We start from the raw sequence: 26,910 nt of genomic DNA on the forward strand, positions 1-26,910 counted from the left end.
TTATGTCTTTGTTGGAAAGGGTAAGATTATCAAATGGATGAAAAATTGCCTTACTCGCGAGGTTAGAGCTCGAAGTGTAGACTATGGAATTCACTTTCCTTGTGTGAAAGCTGCCCAAAAGCTGGTAAAACTGCTGTAGACTGTTTCTCACGAATTATAAATGATATAATCATGAAGGCAATCTTAATGTGCTAGAACATAACTTTGCATCATACTTCACAAGAGACCATGATTCCAGATCAACTAGTTCCGAGGAAATTAAATCTCTTCTTTGTCTGATGACATTTTCAAGGCATTAATGAGCAGGATACCAAAATCTGGAAGACTTTCGGGATATAAATAGCTCTGAAATTGCAATATTTCGTGGAACAACGTGTTTGCGGAGCTTCCGTATCTCATTTCGGTGTCTGAGATTCGGTGGTAGTCTAGAAAGACTGCAGCGTAGTGAGCTTCATCACCTAGCTGCATTCAGAGAAGTTTTTGAATTATTTTTGTCGAGCTCTGACAGTAATTATACTTTGTCTGAATAAACAACGGTGGGGGAACTACTGGTGGCATGGAGCGTGTCCCAGACATTTCAGCTTAAATTGAAACAGATAGTGGTGGGTCCACAACTGATAATGAGATGAGGAACCAGTAACCGAAAATACATATTTATTATGTTATGTGTATAATGGAGATACACAACGTACATCGCACATCAAGAACCTAGCTCATAGTACACACACCAAAGAAAGTATTGCATCACCCCAGTTCCCAGAACTCCTGAAGACAGAAGTTGACTGTGGATATTGCATCACAGATAGTCCCTTTGACCGTTCAGAGATGTCACTAAACCTGCCCAAAGATGTAAACAACCATGCATGACCAGCGCCTATTAGACGGAGGGGCTCCGACAGGCGACCAGTTCCAGTCATTCCACGAGGAAGGAGGTACACCACTCGTGTTGTCTGTAGTTCAACCATGCCTAGACGATCAATATAGCGGTTAGATCCCATCCGCATTGTTACTTTGTGCCAGAAAGGACTCTGAACAAGGGAACCGTCCAGGCGTCTCGGAGTGAACCAAAGCGATGTTGTTCGGATATGGAGGAGATAGAGAGACACAGGAACTGTGTATGATATGCCTCGCACAGACCGCCCAAGCGCTACTACTGCAGTGGATGACCGCTACCTTCGGATTATGGCTAGGAGGAACCCTGACAGCAACGCCACCATGTTGAATACTGCTTTTCGTGCAGCCACAGGACGTCGTGTTGCGACCCAAGCTGTGCGCAATAGGCTGCCTGATGCGCAGCATCATTCACGACGTCCATGGCGAGGTCCATCTTTGCAACCACGACACCATGCAGCGCGGTACAGTTCCACCCAACAACTTGCCGAATGGTCCGCCCAGGATTGGCATCACGTTCTATTCACCGATGAGTGTCGCATATATTTTCAACCTGACAATCGTAGGAGACGTGTTTGGAGGCGACCCGTTCAGGCTAAACGCCTTACACACACTGTCCAGCGAGTGCAGCAAGGTGGAGGTTCCGTGTTGTTTTGGGGTGGCATTATGTGCGACCGACGTACGCCGCTGGTGGTCATGGAAGGCGCCGTAACCGCTGCACGATACGTGAATGCCATCCTCCGACCGATAGTGCAACCACATCGGCAGCATATTAGCGAGGCATTCGTCTTCATGGACGACAGTTCGTGACCCAATCTTGCGCATCGTCTGAATAACTTCCTTCAGGATAACGACGTCGCTCGACTAGAGTGGCCAGCATGTTCTCCAGACATGAACCCTATCGAACATCCCGGGATTGATTGAAAAGCACTCTTTATGGATGACGTAACCCATCGACCCCATTGGGGGATCTACGCCGAATCGCCGTTGAGGAATGGGACAATCTGGACCCGCAGTGCCTTGATGAACTTGTGGATAGTACGCCAGGACGAATACAGGCATGCATCAGTGCAAGAGGAGAGTGCGGCAGAACATCAGCCTCGTTGCCATGCAAGCATTTAGACTGGCGGTAGTAACATTGAACAGTTAGTGACAGTTACGTTGTTGTGGAGTACGCTGTGTATGTTCGTAACACAATAAATATGCATTTCAGACCATTGGTTCCATATCTCCATATAATCGATTGCGAATTCATTGTCCCCTGTTTCAATTTGATGGTTGGTTGGTTGGTTGACTCGTGGGAGGGGACCAAGCAGCGAGGTCATCGGTCCCGTCAGATAGGGGAAGGATGGGGAAGGAAGTCGGCCGCGCCCTTTCACAGGAATCATCCCGGCATTAACTTGAAGGGATTTAGGGAAATCACGGAAAACCTAAATCAGGATGGCCCGACGCGAGTTTGGTAAGTCGTCCTCCCGACTGCGTGTCCAGTGTGCTGAGCTCTGCATCAACTCGTTCAGTTTCAGCCTATATAGAGGTTAATGCGTGGGGAATAATTAAGACCAATACGACTACACATTGGCACAGGACTAGTGAGGAATTGCGCAAACCACTCCTAAGGATGGGCCTCACAGCCCACGACCCATGCATGTGTCAATGTTAACACCACGTTATCGGCAACCGACTGAAATGGACAAGTGCCCGTCGGAACTGGACGTTTGCGCCGTGGCAAAGCGTTTCAGTATATACCACGCAAGTCAGCTCTTTTTGTAACACAACCGCTATCTTCCAGTATTTACGCGCGTATTTTACGTGTAAAAGTAGAGTAATAATTAACCTCTGTATCTCGAAAACATATAAAGATATGAAGAACATTTTGAAGACTGTTGGAGATTGGGCTCTAAAGAAAATATCTTAAAAATTTCAGCTACTTGCTGAGCACAGCCGTCTTTGAATTCTCTGTTGGATTCTGGTCTGATGATGACGGCGAAAATATAATTAAAAGTCCCTTTTCTGAGGAACCGCCCATGAACTAATGATGCCTACATAAGACCCATCAAGCCAAGCCAACCGTAGACTACACCAAAGGGAAAAAGGATCAACCGATTTGCTCCATTTACCTGAGGAAGTGTACATAATTTGGTCCTCTACCATAGAATATTAATACTAAAACGATCCTTTATTTGGTATAGAAATGGTCCCTAGCCCATGGGCTATCCAAAACACTGAACCCTATATGTTTATTACCATCAGAGGACGAGGTATGAGCACTAGAAAATCTGTTTCTTATACGCGGCGTTCTGCAACATATACTGAGAGCCAAACAAACTGGTAAACTTGCCTAATATCGTGTAGGGTCACCCAAGCACGCAGAAGTGCCGCAACACGTAGGGACTGGACTCGACTAATGTCTGAAGTAGAGCTGCAGGAAACTGATACCATGAATCCTGCAGGGCTGTTCCGTAAATCCGAGTACGACGGGGTGGATTTCTCTTCTGAACATCAAGAGATATGCTGAATAATGCTTTGTCTGGGGAGTTTGGTGGCCAGTGGAAGTGTTTAAACTCACAATAATGTTCCTGAAGCCACTCCGTAGGAGTTATGGACGTATGGACGTCGCATTGTCATTCTGGCATTGCCCAAGTCCGTCGGAATGCACAATGGACATGAATCGATGCGGGTGACGAAACAGGATGCTTACGTACGTGTCACCTGTCAGAGTCGTATTTAGACGTACCAGGGGTCCCATATCACCCCAACTGCACACACCTTACACCATTACAGAGCCTCCACCACCTTGAACATGGATTCATGAGGTTGTCTCCATACCTGTAGAGGTCCATCCGCTGGATACAAATTTAAACGAGATTAGTCCGACCAGACAACACCTTTCCAGTCATCAGCAGTCCAATGTCGGTGTGTGACATAAAGCGTAAGCATTGAAATCTGCTACAATTTGCGGAAGGGTCGCATTTCTGCCACGTTGAAAGATTCTCTTCAGTCGTCCTTGGTCCCGTTCTTGCAGGAACTTTTTCCGGCAGCAGCGATGCCACAGATTTGATGTTTTACCGGTTTCTTGATATTCACGGTATACTCGTGAAATGGTCGCACGGGTAAATTCCTACTTCATCGCTAACTTGGAGACGCTGTGTCCCATCGCTCGTGCGCCGACTATAACACCACGTTCAAACTCACTTAAATCTTGATAACCTGGCGTTGTAGCAGCAGTAAGCGATCTAACAACTGTGCCAGACATTTATTGTCTTTTATAGGCTTTGGTGACCGCAGCGCCGTGTTCTGCGTCTTTACATAACTCTGTATTTCAATACGCATGCCTATACCAGTTTTTTTGGCGCTGCTGTGTATTAGACACGCGTGCTGTCGCATGCATACCGATAAAGCTCCATTACTTAGGTGTGTAGGTTAAGAAATAATGTTTCACCAAGTAAAATGTCGGTAATTGTTCTAAATGCTTAGAAAACTGGATCTATGCTGTAAGATAAGACGTACTATATTTACAAGAATCAAAAGGAAATTAGTACACTCAGTAAAGGGGCACAGAATAAGAAATCTGCTTCTATACTGGTGAGACTGTACAAGCAGGAAGCGATGAAGGAAATAAGTGGAAGGTTCAGGAGTTGAAATAGAACTCAGGGTGGAAGGACGTTAATGCTGGTAACATTACTACCGACCCTGAAACGGAGGAAAAACTACGAAACATGTTTAATGCCATGAATTGTTCCTTCACGACAGATTGTGGCCCGACAGTAAAGCAAAGAAAGTCGATAGCGTTGAGTAGCAGCAGAAATGAGGTTACCGACAGAAATTACAACCAGTACTGGAAACAAAGGTCTAGAGAATTTGAATGAATTCTTTTGTCGTGGAAGCAAATTAATGCATGGTGGACGAAGGAAGAAAGATACGAGAAGCAGAATGGCATAGGCAAAGAGACATACATCGACGAAAGAAGTCTGCTGGCATCAAATATAAATATTAACTTGAGATAAGGCTCCACATCCGTAGCACCTCATCGTATAGAGGTGAATCTTGGCATCTGGGGAAGCCGGAAATGAAGAAGATCGGAACGTTGTGGACGTGGTACAACAGAAGGATGCTGTACATTTGATGAACTGAAAAGAAATTAGCGTATCCTCCAAAAAGTTGCCTAAGAAAGGAAAAATCGCATGAAACTAAGTAGTAAAAGCAGTAGGATGATTCGGAAAAATGAGGAAATGACACCAGAGATTCTAGAGGGAGCCGTAAAGGGAAATCAGAGGACAGAATATTTAATTACGCTATTGAGACTGTTTAGTGTAAGTATACGTCTGACCAGGGAAGACTGACAAAAAAGAGGAAGTCGTGACAACATGCTCCACACTAAACATAACAATTAATTCATTTTCTGGAGACTGATCGTTCTACGGCATCACACGTTACTGATTGTACATTGTTCTACATACCTTCCAAGTAGGGCATCTGTCGGGATATTCTTTCTGGATCTTGTAGTTTTCACAAACGCTAGTGTACTAAGATTTTCTGTTTAGCTACGACGTACCTGCTTACACTCAGTTTCTCTCGCTATCAGTAATTACCTGGTCGTCTCCAAACATAATATGCAGAATTTGATTCAGCCATCAAAGAATTGGAAACCAATGTAGCCATTATTTGCCACTATCGATTCAACACTGAAATGTGTCGATCCTATCAAAGTCATACCCTTATCCGAAATTGCACAGTCTGCCACAATACTTAGACACAAAATTCCAGATATTCTCCCAATAAGTATCGCAAAGCGTATCGCTTTCGTCCCCACCTTACTGTAAACCATGCCACCTGCGTCTACAAACGTAAGCTAGTCACCTTCTGGCAGACTTGAATTAACTGTTCCCCTCCGCCACGTCAACACATTACTACTTCAAAACAACCTCTAGAATCCTGTCCGCATCACTTAAAATGTTTGTAGTAACTGTTTCTCAAATATTCACCTCGAATCCAACACAAAACAACACTGGCTAACCACTTCGTACTTTGTTTAAATGATAGCGCTACAAACTCCCGCAACCCTTTGGAATTCATTTCCTCCTGCTCAGACACTATGGTTTATTCTCAGTTCTGTTTATTCTGACTGATGTTGTGCAGCATTTCCAGTGACTCTACAAAGGCTCTGAGGCAAACATCGCCACATGCTCCCCCATCGCCTCAACCATCTAATATCTCACCTCACAGTTCCTTCTCCAATTCACAACCCTTCAGCCGCGACCAATAATACCCCAACCCCATTGTCCTCCCAACACTTCCGTTCTGTTAGTCTGGACCTTATCATCCAGTTGTGAGAACACATTCGACAGTACCAAAGCAGTTGCAATTTCCTCTGATACACAATAACATTAATCCCAATAACCATCGCAGTCCATTATGTCACAAGAAGATGCCCTGTTTTAATTTACATGGGGTCTCAGGAGGAATAGTCATTACTGAGGAATATTACAGGTACATTCATTCGAAGCAAAAAAGTCAGGTCAACATGGGTGCTAAAATGCATACCTTAAGAGCTCTTCGTCTTCCATACTGTGAAGCAAGTCTCTTATACTCCAAGCTCTTTGCTTTCCATATTGTGCGGGTATGTAGTATGGAACAAAGCAAGAAAAATTATCTAGGAACAAGGGCCCTAAAATGCACAACGTATGAGGTATGTGCCTCTGGTCAGTAGAGAAGATATGTTTCATAGTAGCGACGATGAGCAATTGCTCTTAGGTCTTAAGGTATGCATTTTAGAGATAACATTTACTGCAATATTCTTCTTCATATAATTGTCTCTGTTATGTCTCTCAGTACTGACCATCCCTCCTGGGACACCAAGTATAATCTTCGGGCCATGTTACGGAGTGTGATACATGCCTTTAGGAGTAACTTACTGAGTTCTGTCTCAGAAAGTCCTGTGGTGGCACAATAATCTTTCCCTATCGCTAATGGTGGTTGGGGAGAGCTACTGTCGATAAACGTCATTGTGGACTCTAATTTCCTTTTTTCCCCTCAACCTTTCGCTAGACATTTGTAGAGGAAATAACATATTCCCCAGCTCTTCTTCGACTATACGCTCTCCTTATTTCAATAGTAACCCCCTCTTTGATGCACACTGGCACGGTTCTCTTGTAGCGAATGCCACTGTAGTTTATTGATCATATCAGTAACGTCTTGCGCCCACTAAGATGTGCCGAGATGGAGTGTAATGCTTTCCGTTGGATCTGCTCTATCTGTAATGTCAATCCTGCTTGGTATAGATCCCAGGCTGATAAACCGGTCGAACAACCGTTTCGTAAGGTAATTCGTCGGTGGGTGAATTACATTTCCCTAAGATTCTTCCAATACCTCTCACCCTGGTGTTTGCTTTTCTTATAGTTGGTTTTATGTGGAGTTTCCATTATAGGTCTCACCTGGCGGTTATTCTAAGAGTTTTTAAGGTTTTTGCTGTTTCCAGAATTTTTTTACAAATAACGGGATCGCCTACTTGCGCCCAGGACGATACATTTCTTTACGTTCAGGACAAACTGCAAGTGCCGGTAACTATCATCGGTCCTGCGCAGGTCTCTCTGTATTTCACTGCAGTCTCTTTTAGCGTAGCAGTATCGAATGTAAAAAGTCTCACAGACCTTCCACATATATACAGGATGTAAATTTTAAGTTGACAAACCAGAATAACTCCAAAAATAAGCTTCACACTAAAAAATGTGTAGAATCCAAGACTGATTATTTTCGAGGGTGACATAGGCTGGTGCTAAAATTAGCCCGCCACCCCCGCCCCCTGGGTGTGGGACGGGAGGCAGCTTTAAAATTTCAAATGGGAACCCCCATGTTTATTGCAGAATAAGATTCTACATAAAAAAACTACGTACATTTTGTCTTAAACACTTATTTTCTTTTTTGGTAGTTGGCACTGTCATTTAAGAAAATCCATGTTCTCATTTTTGCGTGGAAATGGTTACGGATAAATAAAAAATACTTATTTACTTCGTAAATTTTGATTCGCTAAAACTAACACTCTCACTCTCTTCCCAAAGGGTGGGGTTTGAGGGAGAGGATTTAGAGTATTACAGATGTTGACCCAAATATTAATTTTTTCCGCTGATTAGGATAAGTTTATTTTGTTTCATGGTCATGAAGCTACACAACTTTTAATTATCAACAAATCATCTGACTAGCTAACTAACTAACCAAACATCCTACACTACTGGCCGTTAAAACTGCTACAACAAGAAGAAATTCAGATGATAAACGGGTATTCAGTGGACAAATATATTATACTAGAACTGACATGTGATTACATTTTCACGCAATTAGGGTGCATAGATCCTGAGAAATCAGTACCCAGAACAACCAGAAATCAGTACCCAGAACAGCCATCTCTGGCTGTGATAACGGCCTTGATACGCCTGGGCATTGAGTCATACAGAGCTTGGATGACGTGTACAGGTACAGCTGCCCATGCAGCTTCAACACGATGCCACAGTTCATCAAGAGTAGTGACTGGCGTATTGTGACGAGCCAGTTGCTCGACCACCATTGACCAGACGTTTTCAGTTGGTGAGAGATCTGAAGAATGTGCTGGCCAGGGCAGCAGTCGAACATTTTCTGTATCCAGAAAGGTCCGTACAGGACCTGCAACATGCGGTCGTGCATTATCCTGCTGAAATGTAGGGTTTCGCAGGTATCGAATGAAGGGTAGAGCCACGGGTCGTAACACATCTGAAATGTAACGGCCACTGTTCAAAGTGCCGTCAATGCGAAAAAGAGGTGACAGAGACGTGTAACCAATGGCATCCCATACCATCACGCTGGGCGATACGCCAGTATGGCGATGTCGAATACACGCTTCAATGTGCGCTCACCGTGATGTCGCCAGACACGGACACGGCCATCTTGATGCTGTAAACAGAATCTGTATTCATCCGAAAAAAATGACGTTTTGCCATTCGTGCACCCAGGTTCGTCGTTGAGTACACCATCGCAGGCACTCCTGTCTGTGATGCAGCGACAAGGGTAACCGCGGCAGACCCAAACTTCGACTGTCGCCGTTCCTGCGTCACTATCTATACTCGTACACACATTATGACACTTCCGTGCAGGGGAGGTCATTTTTTTAAAATGAAAGTCGCTGCCTCGTATCGGCACAGACGTCACAGTCGTCATTCCGTTATGTAGCTGACGGCTGTTGGTATTCACAACTGCGAAAACATTTCCTATCTTTCATAACGGATATAGCAGCAGCAGCATCTGTTCCTTCGGACATGTATGCATGACCGAAGAAACACTGCATCGTTCTTATTGACAACACAGACACTGCAATATCGTTAAATTTGTAGTTGAAAATGAGATATTCACATGTAGCCAACCTGCCCCGCAGGCGAATGCAAAACAACGAAGGAAAAAATATATAAAAAAGACAGCTGTTATGCAGGGTGATTCACGAAGATATGCAAATATTTTAATATGTTATTCTACAAGTAAAACTAAACCAAAAATTCATATAAAGATAGGTCCACAAATTTTTAGTTACAGAGTTACGGCTAATAAAAGATTTTGCCTGAAATGTAGCGTCTTCGGTAATATGAAGCCATCGAAAAACTTACGAGATTATAGTAAAGCATTATTTCCATTTCTTTTGTTGTTATTGATCTGGTGCATCTCATAAAACATGTCCCAGACGTGTATCTGCAGCAGTTTTCCAGAACATCCAGAGAAGGTTAGAAGTAATTTCGTAAAATTTGTAATTTGTTAAAGAACTTGGCCAATTTGTTTTCTTTATGAAATTCCAGACAATTGCACAAAGTTTTCAACAGAATCCATACAGAATTTAATTTTGCAAAAATGATGGTAATAACGATAACTGAAAGTGTATGAATGTGTCGGACCACCTGCTTTTATTAATGAGTGTTAAACCGGAGAAAACAGAGCTCAGTGTGAAGGAAATTGTACAGTGTACATACAATTTCACAATACATTCACAATAAATGTTCAAAAATGTCTCCACCGAGTACAATGCATTTAGCTGCACGTGTATGAACAAACTTTGTTGCTCATTTCAGTTGCACAGGGTTGTTCCTTATTTCGTCTATTTAATTCATAATGCGAGCAAGTAAAGGCTCTCGTGTATTGACTTTGTCCTCATAAGCTATGTCTTTCATCCATACCCATGCACAAAAATCCATTGGTGTTAAAGAGAGCGATCTGGGTGCCCACAGACGTGTAACACCATGACCAATCGATTTAATCTTTGTTTCTCTAGATGTTCTGGAAAACAACGGCAGGTACACGTCTGGGACATGTTTTATTAGATTCTCCAAACCAATAAGAACAAAATTAAGTGGAAATATTGCTTTCCGTTAAACTCATACAGTTTTGCTATGGCTTCATACTAACGAAGTTGCTATATTTCAGACAAAATCCTTTATTACCCGTAACTAAACATTTGCATACCTATGTTTATATGAAATATTTTTTCTTTAGTTTTACTTGTAGAATGAAATATTAAAAAATTTGCATGTCTCTGTGACTCACCCTGTATCCGAGAGCTATCCAGAAATTGGATTAAGTTCTCATCTTCAGCTAAACTGGGCAAAGCTAGCGCGGCCATATTGTTGTCTGTTCAGTCGGCATCCAGCTCTGCAGACGTGAGGTCCGTTCTTTCAAAAAATGGTTCAGATGGCTCTGAGCACTATGGAATTTAATTTCTGAGGTCATCGGGCCCCTAGAACGTAGAACTACTTAAACCTAACTAACCTAAGGACATCACAGACGTCCATGCCCGAGGCAGGATTCGAACCTGCGACCGTAGCGATCGCGCGGTTTGAGACTGTAGCGCCTAGAACCGCTCGGCCACTCCGGCCGGCTCCGTTCATTCACAATAACAGTTTTAAATGTCCGTTGAAACTGAAAATCAAATTGTGAACTCCAGTTAGTAATAAGATTTTTGTCAAAAAATCAAAAACCGATTGAAATTTACGGGCAGCTGTGCTGTAACAACTATAACGGCTTCTGACATCAAATGTAACAATTGTGTTACTAAATGTGACACTTCTGTCACTAAATGTAACTGGGTTTTCTCTTTTGATGCAAGTCAATTGTCAGGATGAGCATTCTAAAGCATTCTGTCAGGGTGAAAATATTAAATAAATTAACTTTTCTCTCTTAACAACATGTGGGCAGGGTGGGTTCTTCCTTGGCTCGGGTATGAGGTCGAAGGAAACATCATTTTTACATAAGATAACTTTTATTGAAGATTCGTACAACTGTATCTTACGGGATGTTCTGGTTCGGAGAGCGGCAGCTGTGTCGTTTGTGAAGTCTTCTGCTGCGGCAGCGGCGGCGGCGGCGGCGGCGGCGTCAGATTACGCGTAGCGGTGTGTATCTCGTGTCGCAGTCTCGCCCAGCTGACGGGAGACGCGCAGCGCGAGGTGGCCGGTTTAATTATTGCGAGCGAAGTCGTGCGTCGGATGATACCTTGGGAGTGGCGTCCCAGTGTTTCTCTTCTCTATGCGGCCGCGTGTGTTGTGCGTCGACCAGCGGAGCGGCGCGGCGGGGGAAGGCCAGTGTCCCGGACTCGAACCACGGACTCCCGCTTGCCAGTCTTCGGCTGTCAGGTCTTCATCCCAGCCCACAGGTGACTACTGATGTGAGGCCGTCTCCTTCCCGTCCTCACGAGTCACCCGGGTATGTAAAAACCAGACTTCAAATACCTTTTAACTTCTGTTTTCTGGCGCTACGGCGGCTGCTTGCTATTCCATTACAGCGGCGGACTTGGTTCGTCTGTGCATGATGCAGACTCTTCTTGCATGACGGTCTTCAGCACCGAAACTGACTGAAAACTACTGCTACTCTTCTTTTCTTCCTTCGTCTCTCGTCTTCGTCTTCGTCTCCGTCTTCATCTGACTTCATCTGTCTGGCCCACTGCGTCTCGCGTATTTATTCACTTCAGTTTACTGGAGGTGAACGACTTCACGGTCACTGCCTCGTCTGTCACGTTGAAAAGCTTCTCGAAGAATCTTCTTAACTTCGGTCGTTGGCTCTTGGAATGTAGGTGAGGGCCTTTGATCACATGTGACGACTGAGAAACACGTGAGCCGGTCATTGCCTCTTCTGTCACGTTGAAAAGTTTCTCGAAGAATCTTCTTAACGTCGGTCATTGGCTCTTGGGATGTAGGCGAGGGCCTTTGCTCACATACGACAACTGAGAAACACGTGAGCCGTTCGGGCGATGCCCTGACGGCTGAATCGACAGCGCCCGCTTATGTGGAATTTGCTGACTTCAGGGTCATTGTCTCTTCTGTTCTGCTGTTCGGCCCGCTGCTTGCGAGTATGTAACTCTCTAAACTAAACCAAGTTTTTCATTTATATCCTAATTTCTAGTTCACTTTGATTTCACTGATTTATTTACTTAAGTACCACTCAACATTCCTCCACCCTTCGGAGAAATTCGCCCTCGAATTTACCACTCAACATTCCTCCACTCTTCACACGGCAAAAGCACTAACATAAGCAATGAAAACTCTCGTCTTAGAAGATTACACACGCTGCACATTAAGTATGTTGAAAATACTTTATCACTTTACTAAAGCACTGTACACTCATAAATCACATAGTTCACACATAAATGGTTGTAATAAGTGTAACAAATCTTTATGACAATGAATGAACAAAAATAGATTATTCACTTAGAAAGTAACATAGCAACACCTGTTTAATGTACCCTATACTAATGCAAGAATATCTATTCTACAGTATTGTTTATTTTAACATGAGACTGTTTAATAAAGAATGAAGTACAATAAACAAAATTAATACACTAGTGCTGAAAAGTAACTACTGAAGTACACCAGTTAAGAGTGTGGTATCCAGGTAACAGGGATTTGATGAAGTGGTATATTATTATTTGGCTTCTTTTTTGGTCTTAGATAAAAGAAAACTGTACAAAGTAGAAACACCAACACAAAGGTTCCAGATATACCCGTTCCTAGCATTATAATTTTAGTTTTGTGTTCACCTTTTAATTTTAAAACATGTTGCATCATAACATTGGCATCAATTTTGCCTTACTGTGAGTTTATGAACATATCTAATGACTTCAGAAGGGAACTGTCAAGGGAGTCATTGAGGTAGGACAGTTTTTGTGTAGGAAATGCTTTGCATGGCGTTTTCTGAAAAAAGCAAACAACATGGTTATGGACCTACCAACCTCGTAAAAACAAAAACAAAGAAATGAAGGAATACATTGTTAACTACAAGATCTACATGTTTCTACGTTCAACTTTTTGTTTTTCTTAAAAAAGAAACCATTATCATTTATTAATTATTTACATATGTATACTATCCACAGTCTACTGAGTTTCCACTAGGACATTCGCACTCTTGGTCGAAGATTGTATGGTGCCATGTCTGTATGTTGTGCTGGCGTGGCCACTCTTTTTCCTTTACGGGATCTTCCTCCACCCTTCGGAAAAGCAGACACTATTGTTGAAGGAATTACTTCTGGAGCGCCCTTAAAAGGTTTTAAACGACTTGCATTGACAATGGTAGTTCGGGTGGGCAGTTGCAATTTAACGTTGACTGGTGACGTGATCTCAATAATTTGATAAGGACCTCTGTAGTTTGTTACAAATTTCTTCGTTTTTCCTTTAGCAATGTAAGGAGTTGAAAGCATAACCCACTGACTTATTTTGTAATTTGGATATTTAGCTTGGGTATTACCTAATCTTTCCTGTCGTTCCAAAGCCTTTGTATTAGATTTTTGAACCTTTTTCCATACATCCTTCATCATTCGACTGAAATCTCTTACTGTTTCTCCGTCTTTTCCGTTTTTCTGCCTGATTACATCAAAAGGGGACGGCATTTTCCTGCCATAGACCACTTCATAAGGTGACATGCCAGTTGCTTCATGCGTTTTGGCGTTGTATACCGACACGATTATTGGTAAATACGTATCCCAATTAGAATGTTGTTCGTTAATATAATAACTAAGCATCTTGCCAATTGTCCGATGAACTCTTTCTGTGCGCCCGTTGCACTGAGGGTGTAACGGAGTTGTGCGTAATTTACGTATTTTTAGTAAGTGGCATAGCTGTTTCATTAATTCCGACATAAAATTAGATCCCTGATCTGTGATAATAGCTTCAGGTACGCCAAATTTAAGTATCCAGTTGTTAACTAAAGCTTGGGCAACTGTATTTGCTTGCTGATCTGGGAGACTCACCATAGCTAGATAGCGTGAAAAGTGATCTATAATTGTAAGGACATACTTATTACCAGCCGGTGTTTTATGAAATGGCCCGTAGAGATCGATTCCGCAGATTTGAAATGGACATGAAGCCTCGGGGAGCCTCTGTAAGGGTATTTTTGAACGAGCAACTTCTGCTCGTTGTGCGCACGCAATGCAATTACGAACGTACTGCGCAACATCCTGCTTCCTGGTTTGCCACCAAAATCGCTCTGCTACACGTCTTTCGGTTGTCCGCTGTCCACCGTGTCCTGAAAGGATATGGTCGTGGGCCTCTGCCATTATCTCTTGTCTAAGGTGTAGGGGAACAACAATTCGCGGTCCAAGTTTTGTTTTACGGCATAATACACCATCTTCAAAGCAAAATTGTTTTTGAGTTGCGAATTTTTTGCATTCTGTATCCTGATCTTGTGCCCTTCTCCAGTCCTCAGTATCTCGGCCTGTTGCTTCCAAAAGTGCTATTTTCCGACTTAGGCAATCTGCATTCGTGTGTTTTTTGCCTGGTTTATGGATAACTTCGAAATCCATTTCGGAAAGACATAGGGCCCAACGCGTGAGACGACTAGATGGATCCTTTAATCCAAGCAACCATTTTAAAGCTGCGTGGTCTGTAATGACCTTGAATTTCCTACCGTACAAGTAGCATTTAAAGTATTTGATACCATAAATAACACTTAACAATTCTTTCTCCGTTGTGGAATAATTTCTTTCTGCTGTTGTTAGTTGTCTCGAAGCGTAGGCTATGGGGTGTTCCGTGCCATTAATATTCTGACTCAAAACAACTCCTACTGAATGACCACTTGCGTCACAGGATAAAATAAATTCTTTATTATAATCTTGGTAGGCTAATACTGGACTGTGTGTTAACTTATCTTTAAGGGTTTGAAATGCTGATTCACAATCTTCAGACCAATGAAATTTTGCACCCTTTTTCAATAATTGGGTTAAGGGTCGGGCAATTTCAGCAAAATTTTGAACATATTTTCGGTAATACGATGCGAGACCAATGAAACTTTGTACTTCCTTAACGCGTTGTGGTGTTGGGAAGTCCTTAACTGCCGAAATTAATCGAGGATCTGTTTTAATTCCTTTTTCACTAATAACATGCCCTAGGTATGTAACCTCTGTCAATGCAAAAGTACATTTTTCCATATTTAATGTTAATTTAGCTTTTCTAAGTCTCTGAAAAACATTACGCAGACGCACAGCATGTTCATTAATGTCTTTGGAGAATACAATAATATCGTCTAGATATACACAACATTGCTGAGTTTTGAGTCCTCGCATTACTCCATCGAGTAGTCTTTGAAAAGTTGCTGGTGCATTTTTCAAACCGAAAGGCATTCTTTTAAATTGCCAATGGCCTCCAGGGGTAGAAAATGCTGTTTTATGCCTATCTTCAGGAGCAACTTCCAATTGATGATATCCGCTACGTAGATCGATTGTTGAAAAGTATTTACTGTTACCCAAACTGTCAATGATGTCTGTAATGTTGGGAAGAGGATAAACATCTGAGATAGTTTGTTTGTTAAGGTGTCTGTAGTCACAACAAAACCTATATCGTTTCGTACCGTCGGGAGACTTCTTTGGAATAATTACGATATTTGAATTATAAGGCGAATCAGAATATTCTATAATTCCATCTTTTAGATGCTGTTCTATAAATTCATCCAGTACTGGCTGTAAGTGATGCGCAACTCTATAAGGCTTCCTATAAACTGGGGGGCTATTTCCTGTTGGGATCCTATGCTGCGTGATATCTGTTGCTGGCAGTGGACCTTCTGCATTAAATAAATCTTGAAACTCAACTAAAACTGCTTCTATCGTGTCTCTATCATTTCCTTGCAAATGCTCAATCTTCTGGCGTAATGCGGTTTTATAGGCGTCTGGTTTCTGACCATCATTAATATCTGACCAAATGAAATCTTCTTCTTCAAAAGTACTGACTGTAGCTACTAATATACCCTTATGCAACTCTTTGTCCTCCACTCCGAAATTGTCAATATGTACCGGTACTTTTCTTTCTCCCTCAACGTCTTGAACCCGTACAACACTCCTACGTACAAAACAATGTGATACATCTAATTCCTCATTTTCCTCTAAAGGCTCTATTAGACACACTGTATCTGTAGGTACTTCGGGGTCAACTGTCAGAAAAGTTTTCCTGAGCCAGATGGTATCTGATCCCGCGAATCAACCTTCAAGGACGTTGCACGCAGTGTAGTTGATTTCGCCTTCCGGTTGGGGAAATCTTGCGGCAGCGGGCCCTTTGCAGCGGTGTCACCTAGCTGAAACACTATTCCGCTAAGTTCTACAATTTGCTGTCTGAGGTCGATTTTAGCGTGATGTTTATTCAGGAAATCTAGTCCTAGGATCGCGTCGTACCCGTCAGTTACTTTTGTTACCACTTCTACATCTTCTTGAAACTGTACACCCTGAATAGAGAAAATCAGTGATGTACATCCTAATGACTTCACTGTACCTCCTCCTACTCCACTCAATCTATACCTTGGAGGGTCATATTTCTTTTCTCCAATACATTTATTACTCACTATTGATACGTTTGCGCCTGTATCCACTAGTATCCTCGCCTCATTATCCTGTATGGTAGCAGATAACCAGCATTCCGCCTTCACATTAGCCTTAATGGCATGAAATTTTATTGGGAACGCCTGGCGGCGGTTCCGACATTCCCGTTTGAGTTTAACTGATTTCTGTTTCCAAAAACTTTCTTAGACCTGCATTCCTTGAATGTGTGACCTATTCTTTGACAATTAGTGCATTGAGGTTGTCTGCAGTTTTTTGCTATATGTCCCTGTCGATCGCACCTAAAACATCGTACTCCTGCTGAAAATACATTTCGCTTCTCCTTGTATCTGGTGGCAATGTCAATTTCTTCAAATCCGTCGCCACAGATACAGCTTCTGCTAAATTTTTAGGAAACTCTGCCCTGACACGACGGGACGTTTCAGGAGGCAACCCACGTAAAAATGTATCCAGAGCTCTATTTTCTGCCTCTTGTAAAATAACTTTATTTGCTTCATCACTAGTTGTCAACTGATAGGTGTTAATATTAACTTTTCTAATCCTATCTACAAAGCTTTCTAACGACTCGTTTTGCCTCTGAGTGATAGCGTTTAATTTTTCTCTATAAAATCTACAGCTGTTCTGTTTTTGAAAACGTTTAAACAATCCTTTCTTCAATTCCTCAAATGTTGGAGCATTCCGTAATTCTTCATGGTATAAGACGTGTGCTTTAGCCTCTCCTGTCAATCTTAAGTTTGTCATTTGTAAGAGCTGTTCATCTGACCATGATATTAACTTTGCAGCTGCTACTAAATCATCAAAAAATGCTGTTATGTCTTCGCCAGGTTTGCCTGAAAAAGGAGTTACTAAGGCTGCTGCTGAGGAATGTAGGGTGGGAGGGATTGAACTGGTTTGCCTAACCTCACTCAACTGTTTAAACAATGCATTATTATCACTTTTATGCTGTGCTATTTGATTAACTAAGCTCTGAATAGCTTCCTCAGTAGAAACCGCTTGTGGTGCTGACTCTGTATGATTTCGTGTCATCATTTTACAAACTATTAGTTACACAATATTACCACACTGAATTCAAAAGATGTTTAAATATTTTCGACAAACCCTTAAAATCATGAGAGAAAATACACTTCTAAATAAAGAAAATATTACGACTGCTATGCGCACCTCTATCCTTTCACACATTACACAATACTAACTGTGGACCTTTAGTGACTGTCATTCACACCTCATATTGAGCCAAGGGTTTTTTCTCTGACACCAAATGTAACAACTATAACGGCTTCTGACATCAAATGTAACAATTGTGTTACTAAATGTGACACTTCTGTCACTAAATGTTACTGGGTTTTCTCTTTTGATGCAAGTCAATTGTCAGTATGAGCATTCTAAAGCATTCTGTCAGGGTGAAAATATTAAATAAATTAACTTTTCTCTCTTAACAACATGTGGGCAGGGTGGGTTCTTCCTTGGCTCGGGTATGAGGTCGAATGAAACATCATTTTTACATAAGATAACTTTTATTGAAGATTCGTACAACTGTATCTTACGGGATGTTCTGGTTCGGAGAGCGGCAGCTGTGTCGTTTGTGAAGTCTTCTGCTGCGGCAGCGGCGGCGGCGGCGGCGGCGGCGTCTGATTACGCGTAGCGGTGTGTATCTCGTGTCGCAGTCTCGCCCAGCTGACGGGAGACGCGCAGCGCGAGGTGGCCGGTTTAATTATTGCGAGCGAAGTCGTGCGTCGGATGATACCTTGGGAGTGGCGTCCCAGTGTTTCTCTTCTCTATGCGGCCGCGTGTGTTGTGCGTCGACCAGCGGAGCGGCGCGGCGGGGGAAGGCCAGTGTCCCGGACTCGAACCACGGACTCCCGCTTGCCAGTCTTCGGCTGTCAGGTCTTCATCCCAGCTCACAGGTGACTACTGATGTGAGGCCGTCTCCTTCCCGTCCTCACGAGTCACCCGGGTATGTAAAAACCAGACTTCAAATACCTTTTAACTTCTGTCTTCTGGCGCTACGGCGGCTGCTTGCTATTCCATTACAGCGGCGGACTTGGTTCGTCTGTGCATGATGCAGACTCTTCTTGTATGACGGTCTTCAGCACCGAAACTGACTGAAAACTACTGCTACTCTTCTTTTCTTCCTTCGTCTCTCGTCTTCGTCTTCGTCTCCGTCTTCATCTGACTTCATCTGTCTGGCCCACTGCGTCTCGCGTATTTATTCACTTCAGTTTACTGGAGGTGAACGACTTCACGGTCACTGCCTCGTCTGTCACGTTGAAAAGCTTCTCGAAGAATCTTCTTAACTTCGGTCGTTGGCTCTTGGAATGTAGGTGAGAGCCTTTGATCACATGTGACGACTGAGAAACACGTGAGCCGGTCATTGCCTCTTCTGTCACGTTGAAAAGTTTCTCGAAGAATCTTCTTAACGTCGGTCATTGGCTCTTGGGATGTAGGCGAGGGCCTTTGCTCACATACGACAACTGAGAAACACGTGAGCCGTTCGGGCGATGCCCTGACGGCTGAATCGACAGCGCCCGCTTATGTGGAATTTGCTGACTTCAGGGTCATTGTCTCTTCTGTTCTGCTGTTCGGCCCGCTGCTTGCGAGTATGTAACTCTCTAAACTAAACCAAGTTTTTCATTTATATCCTAATTTCTAGTTCACTTTGATTTCACTGATTTATTTACTTAAGTACCACTCAACAGTGCGAAGTGTACAGAAACAACGTAATCATTGAAGGTGGTGTGCGCCAGTGGTACAATAGGTTTCAGACCGGCCCAACTGTTCGCAATGAACAGGAAAGTAAACAACTGGGATTGAAGAAATGGTCGCAAAAATGGATGACAAGGTTCACGAAAACCTCCGATTCACAGTGACGGAGCTCTGGTTTCCTGCTCCAGGAGTTTCACGAAGTTCATAGCAAAAAGTCGTTGTATAGAATTAGGGTACACAAACTTTGTGCAATACTGGTACCAAAAAGCTTGAAAGAAAACTACAGCAAGCAGCGTACGGCTGTGTCATTGATATTTCTGGATTCTTACGTAAAATGTGGTGACTCATTACCTGATCGAATCGGAGCTGGAGACGAGACACGTGGACTGCGAGACCAAATTGCAGTCTATGGATTGGGGCCACACAAGCTGTCCAAAAAGTCAGGAAAGTTCTCCCAAGAAAAATTAGGTCGAATGCTTTTCTTTCTTTTTTTTTGGTCAGGTAAGCAAATACTGCTCGAGTGGTAGTCGATGGTTTCATGTGGGCGGTGTTTCCATATACGCGGATCTTGCTCCCAGTGTTTACCATCTGTTGTTAGTAACGGTGAAGACCTGTCTCGCAACGCAGCGCATTGACGATGATGCGGAATTGCGGGAGGACGTGACTAACTGGTTGAAGTCTCGTGCTGAAGAATGTTATGACAATGGAATTACAAAGCTTACTCTCCTGTATGACAAGTGCCTAAATTAGTGAGGAGGCTGTACTGAAAAGCAGTCGGTTTTAAATGAATAAAATTTTTATGCGCGATTTTGTATCACCTAAGATGTATGCAAACCGACATGCTCAGGTGACGCAGTGCTCTACGTAGAAGTCACAGAAGGAGAGTTGTAGACAAGTACGGTGCATAAACCTGCACAGGGCGCCCCGCAAGCGCGGCGGCCGCATCGGCATTATCACTCGCACTGCGCCCTGGCAGTCGTCCAGGTCAGCTCCCACAACCACCGAGCGCTGAAAAGCTCTCAGCATCGCCTCTGCGGTGTTCTCGTTAATCGGAGCTGGTCACGGACGGCATTTCCTGGTCGATCGGCAAACAAACCAGCAAGAGCTCCGTGTAGCAGCCTCACACAGCGGCCGAAAAATACAGTTCGGAACTAAAGCTTTTCAGAAGCCCACAACAACACCTAGAACGAAAGACTGCTCAAATAACGCAATCACCTTCACAAAGATATCTTATTGTACACTTCTACTCTGAAATACGACGAGTAGATGTACGTGAATCAAACACACTAGCGATGCAAATGATGATAATGAAGTCCCATACTCCTTGACAGAGCGTAGGGGAAAGTGGAGGTGGTTTGCCATTGCCTTCCTCCGACTGTAATGGGGATGAATGATGATGGTAAAGACGACACAACAACACCCAGTCATTTCGAGGCAGGGATAAATCCCTGACCCCGCCGGGAATCGAACCCGGGACCCCGTGCTCGGGAAGCGACAACGCTACCGCAAGACCACGAGCTGTGGACCGCTGAGAATAGAAGTGCTTCATTAATGGGAGAAACATAATGAATCGCGATATACACTAAAGCGCCAACGAAACAGGTATAGGAATACGCATTCAAATACATAGTAAAACAGGCAGAATATGGCGCTGCGTTCGGAAACGCCTACATAAGCCAACAAGTGTCTGGTGCAGATGTTAGATCGGTTACTGCTGCTGCGGTGTCAGGTTATCAAGATTTAAGTGAGTTTGAACGTGGAGTTATAGTCGCCTCACGAGCGATGGGACACAGCATCTCCGACGTAGCGCTGGAATGGGGATTTTGCGTATGACCATTTCAAAAGTGTACCGTGAATATCCAGAATCTGGTAAAGCATCAAATCTGCAACATAGCTGTGGCCGGAAAAAATATCCTGCAACCAACGACCACTGAAAACAATCGTTCAACGTGATAAAAATGCTACCGTTCCGCAAATTGCTGCATATTTCAATGTTGGCCGGTCAACAAGTGTCAGTGTGTGAACCTTTCAACGAAACATCATCCATATGGGCTCTCGGAACCAAAAGCCTACTCGTTTACCCTTGATGACTGAACGATACAACGCTTCACGCCTCGTATGGGGCCGTCAACACCGATATTGTATTGCTGATGACTGTAAACATGTTGGCTGGTCGCACGAATCTCGTTTCAAATTGTGTGGTGCGAATGGCCGTGTACGGGTATGGAGACAATCTCAAGAATCCGTGTACCCTGCATGTCAGCAGGGGACTGTTCAAACTGGTGGAGGCTATGTACTTGTGTGGGGCGTGTCGAGCTGGAATGATATGGGACACCAGATACGTCTATATTCGACTCCGACAGGTGACACGTACGTTAGCATCGTGTCTGATCACCTGGATCCATTCATGTCCAATGTACATTCCGACGGACTTGGGCATCTCGAGCAGAAAAATGCGACACCCCACGCGTCCAGAATTGTACAGAGTGGCTCCAGGAACACTCTTCTTAGGTTAAACACTTAAGCTGGCCAGAAAAGTCCCCAAATATGAACATTAATGACTATATTTGGGATGCCTTGCAACGTGCTGTTCAGGAAAGATCTCCACCCTCTCGTACTTTTATAGGATTTATGGACAGCCCTGCACGATTCATGGTGTCAATTGTACTGAACCGCTAGTCTTCATAAATCAGAGATAGAAACAAGTTAACAATGCGTTGAACCACTCTCTCACTGGTACTAGAAAAGGTCCAACAAATGTCTTCTCTGTCTTGCCAGGTGTAAAGCAAACAAGTAACTTAGGCACGGCTCTAGTGGGGGTGTTTTTATGACTTATATGAGGTACTCTAAATGATGAATATGATAGTTCATGAAACGAACAGAAAAAAACAACATTCTGATTCTCATCGGGACTTAATGCAGTACAGGAATGCGTCACACGAAATTTCATGTCTTCGGATGCCATTGGTATTTTCTTGCAGACCTCTTCAAATGGTTCATATGGCTCTGAGCACTATGGGACTTAACTTCTGAGGTCATCAGTCCCCTAGAACTTAGAACTACTTAAACCTAACTAACCTAAGGACATCACACACATCCATGCCCGAGGCAGGATTCGAACCTGCGAACGTAGCGGTCGCGCGGTTCCAGACTGTAGCGCTTAGAAGCAGACCTCTTCCTTTAGTTGTCTCCAACAACAAATATCGAGAGCTGTTATGTCGAGTGAGAGGGTGTGTCTTTTTCTGACACCTGAGCGATGAACTCTACGATCTCGAAATGTTCCATCAAGAAGGTGAATAATTATTCAAGGGAGCCTTCATGTTGGTACCATACGGATAGTCTTTAAAAATGTGTCCCTGTTTAGAGAGACCCATCAGTAGAACAACAACACACTACCAAGTTTTTAAAAAGACAGCATCGTATGTCAACAGACGAAGGACTTTCCCCAGTTATCTCAGCCAACCTGTGGTTTCAGCTGATCATTAGTGTGCATTCGAAAGTTGATTTACCCTTGGTTTGTAAAAGATGTTCCACACCCAAATAAAATGTGGCATAGAATCGCCACATCACTATGCAGTTTTTCTAGACCCCGTTCGGAGAAACGTGACCAATTTCGAAATTCATAGCCCTGAAACCGTTGGAACTAAATGTGTAAAGGATGCAATGGTAAGGAATGCAGTAAACGAAGAAAATTTCCATGGCCGAACCCCACTTGCACGTTCAAGCTTTCTTGAAGTGACATGTGGATTTTGTGTTACTATTGTTAAAATGATTGTAATATTTCTTGCATCAGTAACTGTTCCTACTCTTCACACTTCCAGTCAGTGGGTGACTTTCTGTAAAGTTGGTTCTACCTTTCAGCATTCAACCACATCACTTCGCTGCTTGGAGATATTCAAAGCCAAAGAAACCTATACCTACTTTCCCAACTCTCGTATTTACTGAGAAAATATGAATAGGTTTATGATATTATTCCTGATGGCTAGTACAGTAGAGACTCGCAGGCTTCAACGGCACTTGTAAACACGCGAAGCGTAACTGAGTTTTGTACCCACTTGCATTTAGGACAGTAGAGAAGACGGTTATAGACCACCTTCAGCAGACAGCGGGACAGTGGTTTGCAGTTCTGCTGTCTTGTTACTAAGTTTGTGTAGTTAGTACTCCGTTTACGAGTGTAGACCGGTGCAACAAACCCGCAGGTCCTGTGGTCGATGACAGAGAGCTGAACGGTTAACAAGAAGCCAAGTCCGTACCATAGCAAAAGTCATCGCAAAGCAGTGAAGGGTAGTCCAAATCGAAAATGTAAACACAGGTGTATACCGACGGCTTCATAGAATCCCTAGAACTGGCGGGCAAGTGAGAGGCCACGGTGGTTACCTGCACTGTTCCATCAGTGGACGGGTCTCGGCGCCAACGAGATATACGGGCCCTGCGACGAATTTGTGACGTCACACTAGTCATCTTGTCCACCACACTTTGAGGACGCTGAGCCCCGTATAGGGCCCATGGGAAACCAATATTTAACTGAAAAAAATTCCCACAAACGTCTTAATTTTGGCGTATCCTATGGAGAATGCTTGCATTTAAACACTAAGTCAAGAATAGTCGAACTCTTACGAAATAATTACTCACATCCCGCTGGAAACGTCTGCTGACACCGTAAGACCTGCAGCGTCGCGTGCTGTTGTGTACGCGCCACGTCGTGTCTTCCTCGTGGGCCTCGACGGGCCTGCATGATGTGCCTGCAGCGGCAGCGTTCTCCACGGACTCAAGCTTTGGCTGAACTACAAATCTCCTGTATGTCTGAAGTTTCCTCCATTTCGCTACTCAGGATCGGCGGGGAATGAAAATCGCTGTCAGATATAAATATCTCGTTTTGAACGTTCTGTTCGAAGGCCAGTGTCACAAGAAAGTGTATGTTGTTGTTGTTGTGGTCTTCAGTCCTGAGACTGGTCTGATGCAGCTCTCCATGCTACTCTATCCTGTGCAAGCTTTTTCATCTCCCAGTACCTACTGCAACCTACATCCTTCTGAATCTGCTTAGTGTATTCATCTCATGGTCTCCCTCTACGATTTTTACCCTCCACGCTGCCCTCCAATACTAAATTGGTGATCCCTTGATGCCTCAGAACATGTCCTACCAACCGTTCCCTTCTTCTGGTCAAGTTGTGCCACAAACTTCTCTTCTCCCCAATCCTATTCAATACTTCCTCATTAGTTATGTGATCTACCCATCTAATCTTCAGCATTCTTCTGTAGCACCACATTTCGAAAGCTTCTATTCTCTTCTTGTCCAAACCATTTATCGTCCATGTTTCACTTCCATACATGGCTACACTCCATACAAATACTTTCAGAAATGACTTCCTGACACTTTAATCTATACTCGATGTTAACAAATTTCTCTTCTTCAGAAACGCTTTCCTTGCCATTGCCAGTCTACATTTTATATCCTCTCTACTTCGACCATCATCAGTTATTTTACTCCCCAAATAGCAAAACTCCTTTACTACTTTAAGTGTCTCATTTCCTAATCTAATTATAATTTCGTTAAAAAGTACTTGACTACTATTGACGGTAAACATTAGTTGCGTACGTCAGAAAACTAATCATCTTGTCTGTTACAACGCTGTGGTCACCGCATGCGCTACGGTCGCAGGTTCCAATCCTGCCTCGGGCATGGATGTGTGTGATGTCCTTAGGTTAGTTAGGTTTAATTAGTTCTAAGTTCTGGGCGACTGATGACCTCAGAAGTTAAGTCGCATAGTGCTCAGAGCCATTTGAACACCGCATGACGATATATTTACTCCGTCTGGACACATTTGGGTTTGCCTGTTGTACTGTCTGCCATCGGGTTCCCCTAAATAGCAGGCAGCACCGCATAACAGCCACGCTATGAGGGAAACAAATCAACAGCCAAACAGGCGAAGACATCAGGTAAACACGCCGAAGATTCCAGTCGATTAATAGGAACCTTTCCTTGCAGAGGTCGCCGCTACATATCCGGCACGGATTCCTATGCCGGGTTTCTATTGGCACCAGCTCACTATATAGGCCCGGCCAGTCGAAGGCAGACCAGTCTTCGTCCGCTGCTAATGGCAACCGCTATAGCAGAGTATCCGAGAAGATATCACTGAAGCCGTAGCACTGCACCGCCGATCGAAGTACCAGTCAACCGTGAGGAACCACATCTCCGGCTAGGTCGACGGACGTCTACATCTATTGTATAGCCAGGTATTGTATTGTAGAAGAAGTTACGTTCAATAAACTGTTGGAGAATACAACAGTGGCGACGAGTAAGGATTCGACAACACAAAGGAGATGGAACCACAACAACAACAAGCACAGCCACAACTGCAACAGCAGAATCTATCAGTGCAGCATGTACTGAATCAACTTTTTCAACAGTTCGCGATACTGCAGCAGCAACGGATTGCCGATATTCAAAGTCTTCACCGTCCACCGACACCGCCAGCGTCCCCGGCATTCGATGAAGACGCTTAAGATTGGGAAACATACGAAAAGAGGATTCGTCAACATTTACGGATTCATCAGGTATCCCAGGAAAATGATCGGAGAGCCTATTTTCTTTCTTGGAATGTCTCCCGTATGTACGTGCTTCTGACGAAACTCCAGCCAAGTGATCCTGCAGTCTTACCTTCACCGCCATATGTCAGTGTCTCACCTCCTACTATCGCCGCAGATATCACGTCATGGCAGCAAGAATGGAATTTCACCAGATTCGAAAGAAACCCGATCAGACGTACCGAGAGTGGGCTACTGAACTCCTAGGTCTCGCTCGGAAGTGCAACTTTGTCACCCGCATATCCCGGGAATCTTACGCAGATGACATGATCCGGGATCACCTGATCCAAGCAGCCCCAGACGCGGCTTTCCGCCACGACGCCTTAAAGTTGGAGGACCCGTCGTTAGATCAAATCATAGACCTTGCATTCAAGTTTGTAGTTTCCACTGCAGCTGACCGCAGATTGGAAACTTGGGCCGACGTCGCAGCCATCCGAGAAGAGGCTTCCGACGTCCAGGAGGACGTCGCGGCCATATACGCACCTTCACGTCGCACTCCCCAGCGCAACACCCCGGCATCTTCTCGGCGTACGCAAAAGAAAAAAAGACAGTCGTGTCAGGAAGACAAGCAGCAGCCGCCGCCGGGCCAGCAACGCCGCCGCAGGGAACCCCTGCGCCTTCCATCTTGTCCAGGGTGCTACTCCCCGCATGAACGCGAGGATTGTGCTGACCGCTGGGCGACGTGTCGCCGTTGCGGTTGGGACGGGCACATTGCATCTGTCTGTCGCTGTGCCACGGCGCCGATCTCCAGGCGCTCCGACACCGAGGCGTCCGTGGACATCAACCAAGTTGTGTCTGCGGCGTCCCCCAAACTGTACATTGATAGCACCATCTTGGTTAAGCCAGTTCGAATGCAGGTCGATACAGGTGCTGCGGTATCCCTGCTCAACTACACAACCTACACCGTTATAGGAGCGCTT

The 26,910-nt window shown here is 44.0% G+C and overlaps 1 protein-coding gene across 1 annotated transcript in view; it reads right to left on the reverse strand.

Moving 5' to 3' along the window:
• LOC126195762 (uncharacterized) overlaps positions 1 to 20,431 on the reverse strand; it is a 36,212-nt gene extending 15,781 nt beyond the window's left edge. Inside the window, exon 1 of the mRNA XM_049934389.1 lies at positions 20,305 to 20,431. Within this exon, the coding sequence (XP_049790346.1) occupies positions 20,305 to 20,431 (127 nt within the window). The remainder of the gene's footprint in view (positions 1 to 20,304) is intronic.
• Positions 20,432 to 26,910: the final 6,479 nt, after the last annotated feature.

The sequence above is a fragment of the Schistocerca nitens genome, chromosome 7 (assembly GCF_023898315.1).
Source record: "Schistocerca nitens isolate TAMUIC-IGC-003100 chromosome 7, iqSchNite1.1, whole genome shotgun sequence".
Lineage (NCBI taxonomy): Eukaryota > Metazoa > Arthropoda > Insecta > Orthoptera > Acrididae > Schistocerca > Schistocerca nitens.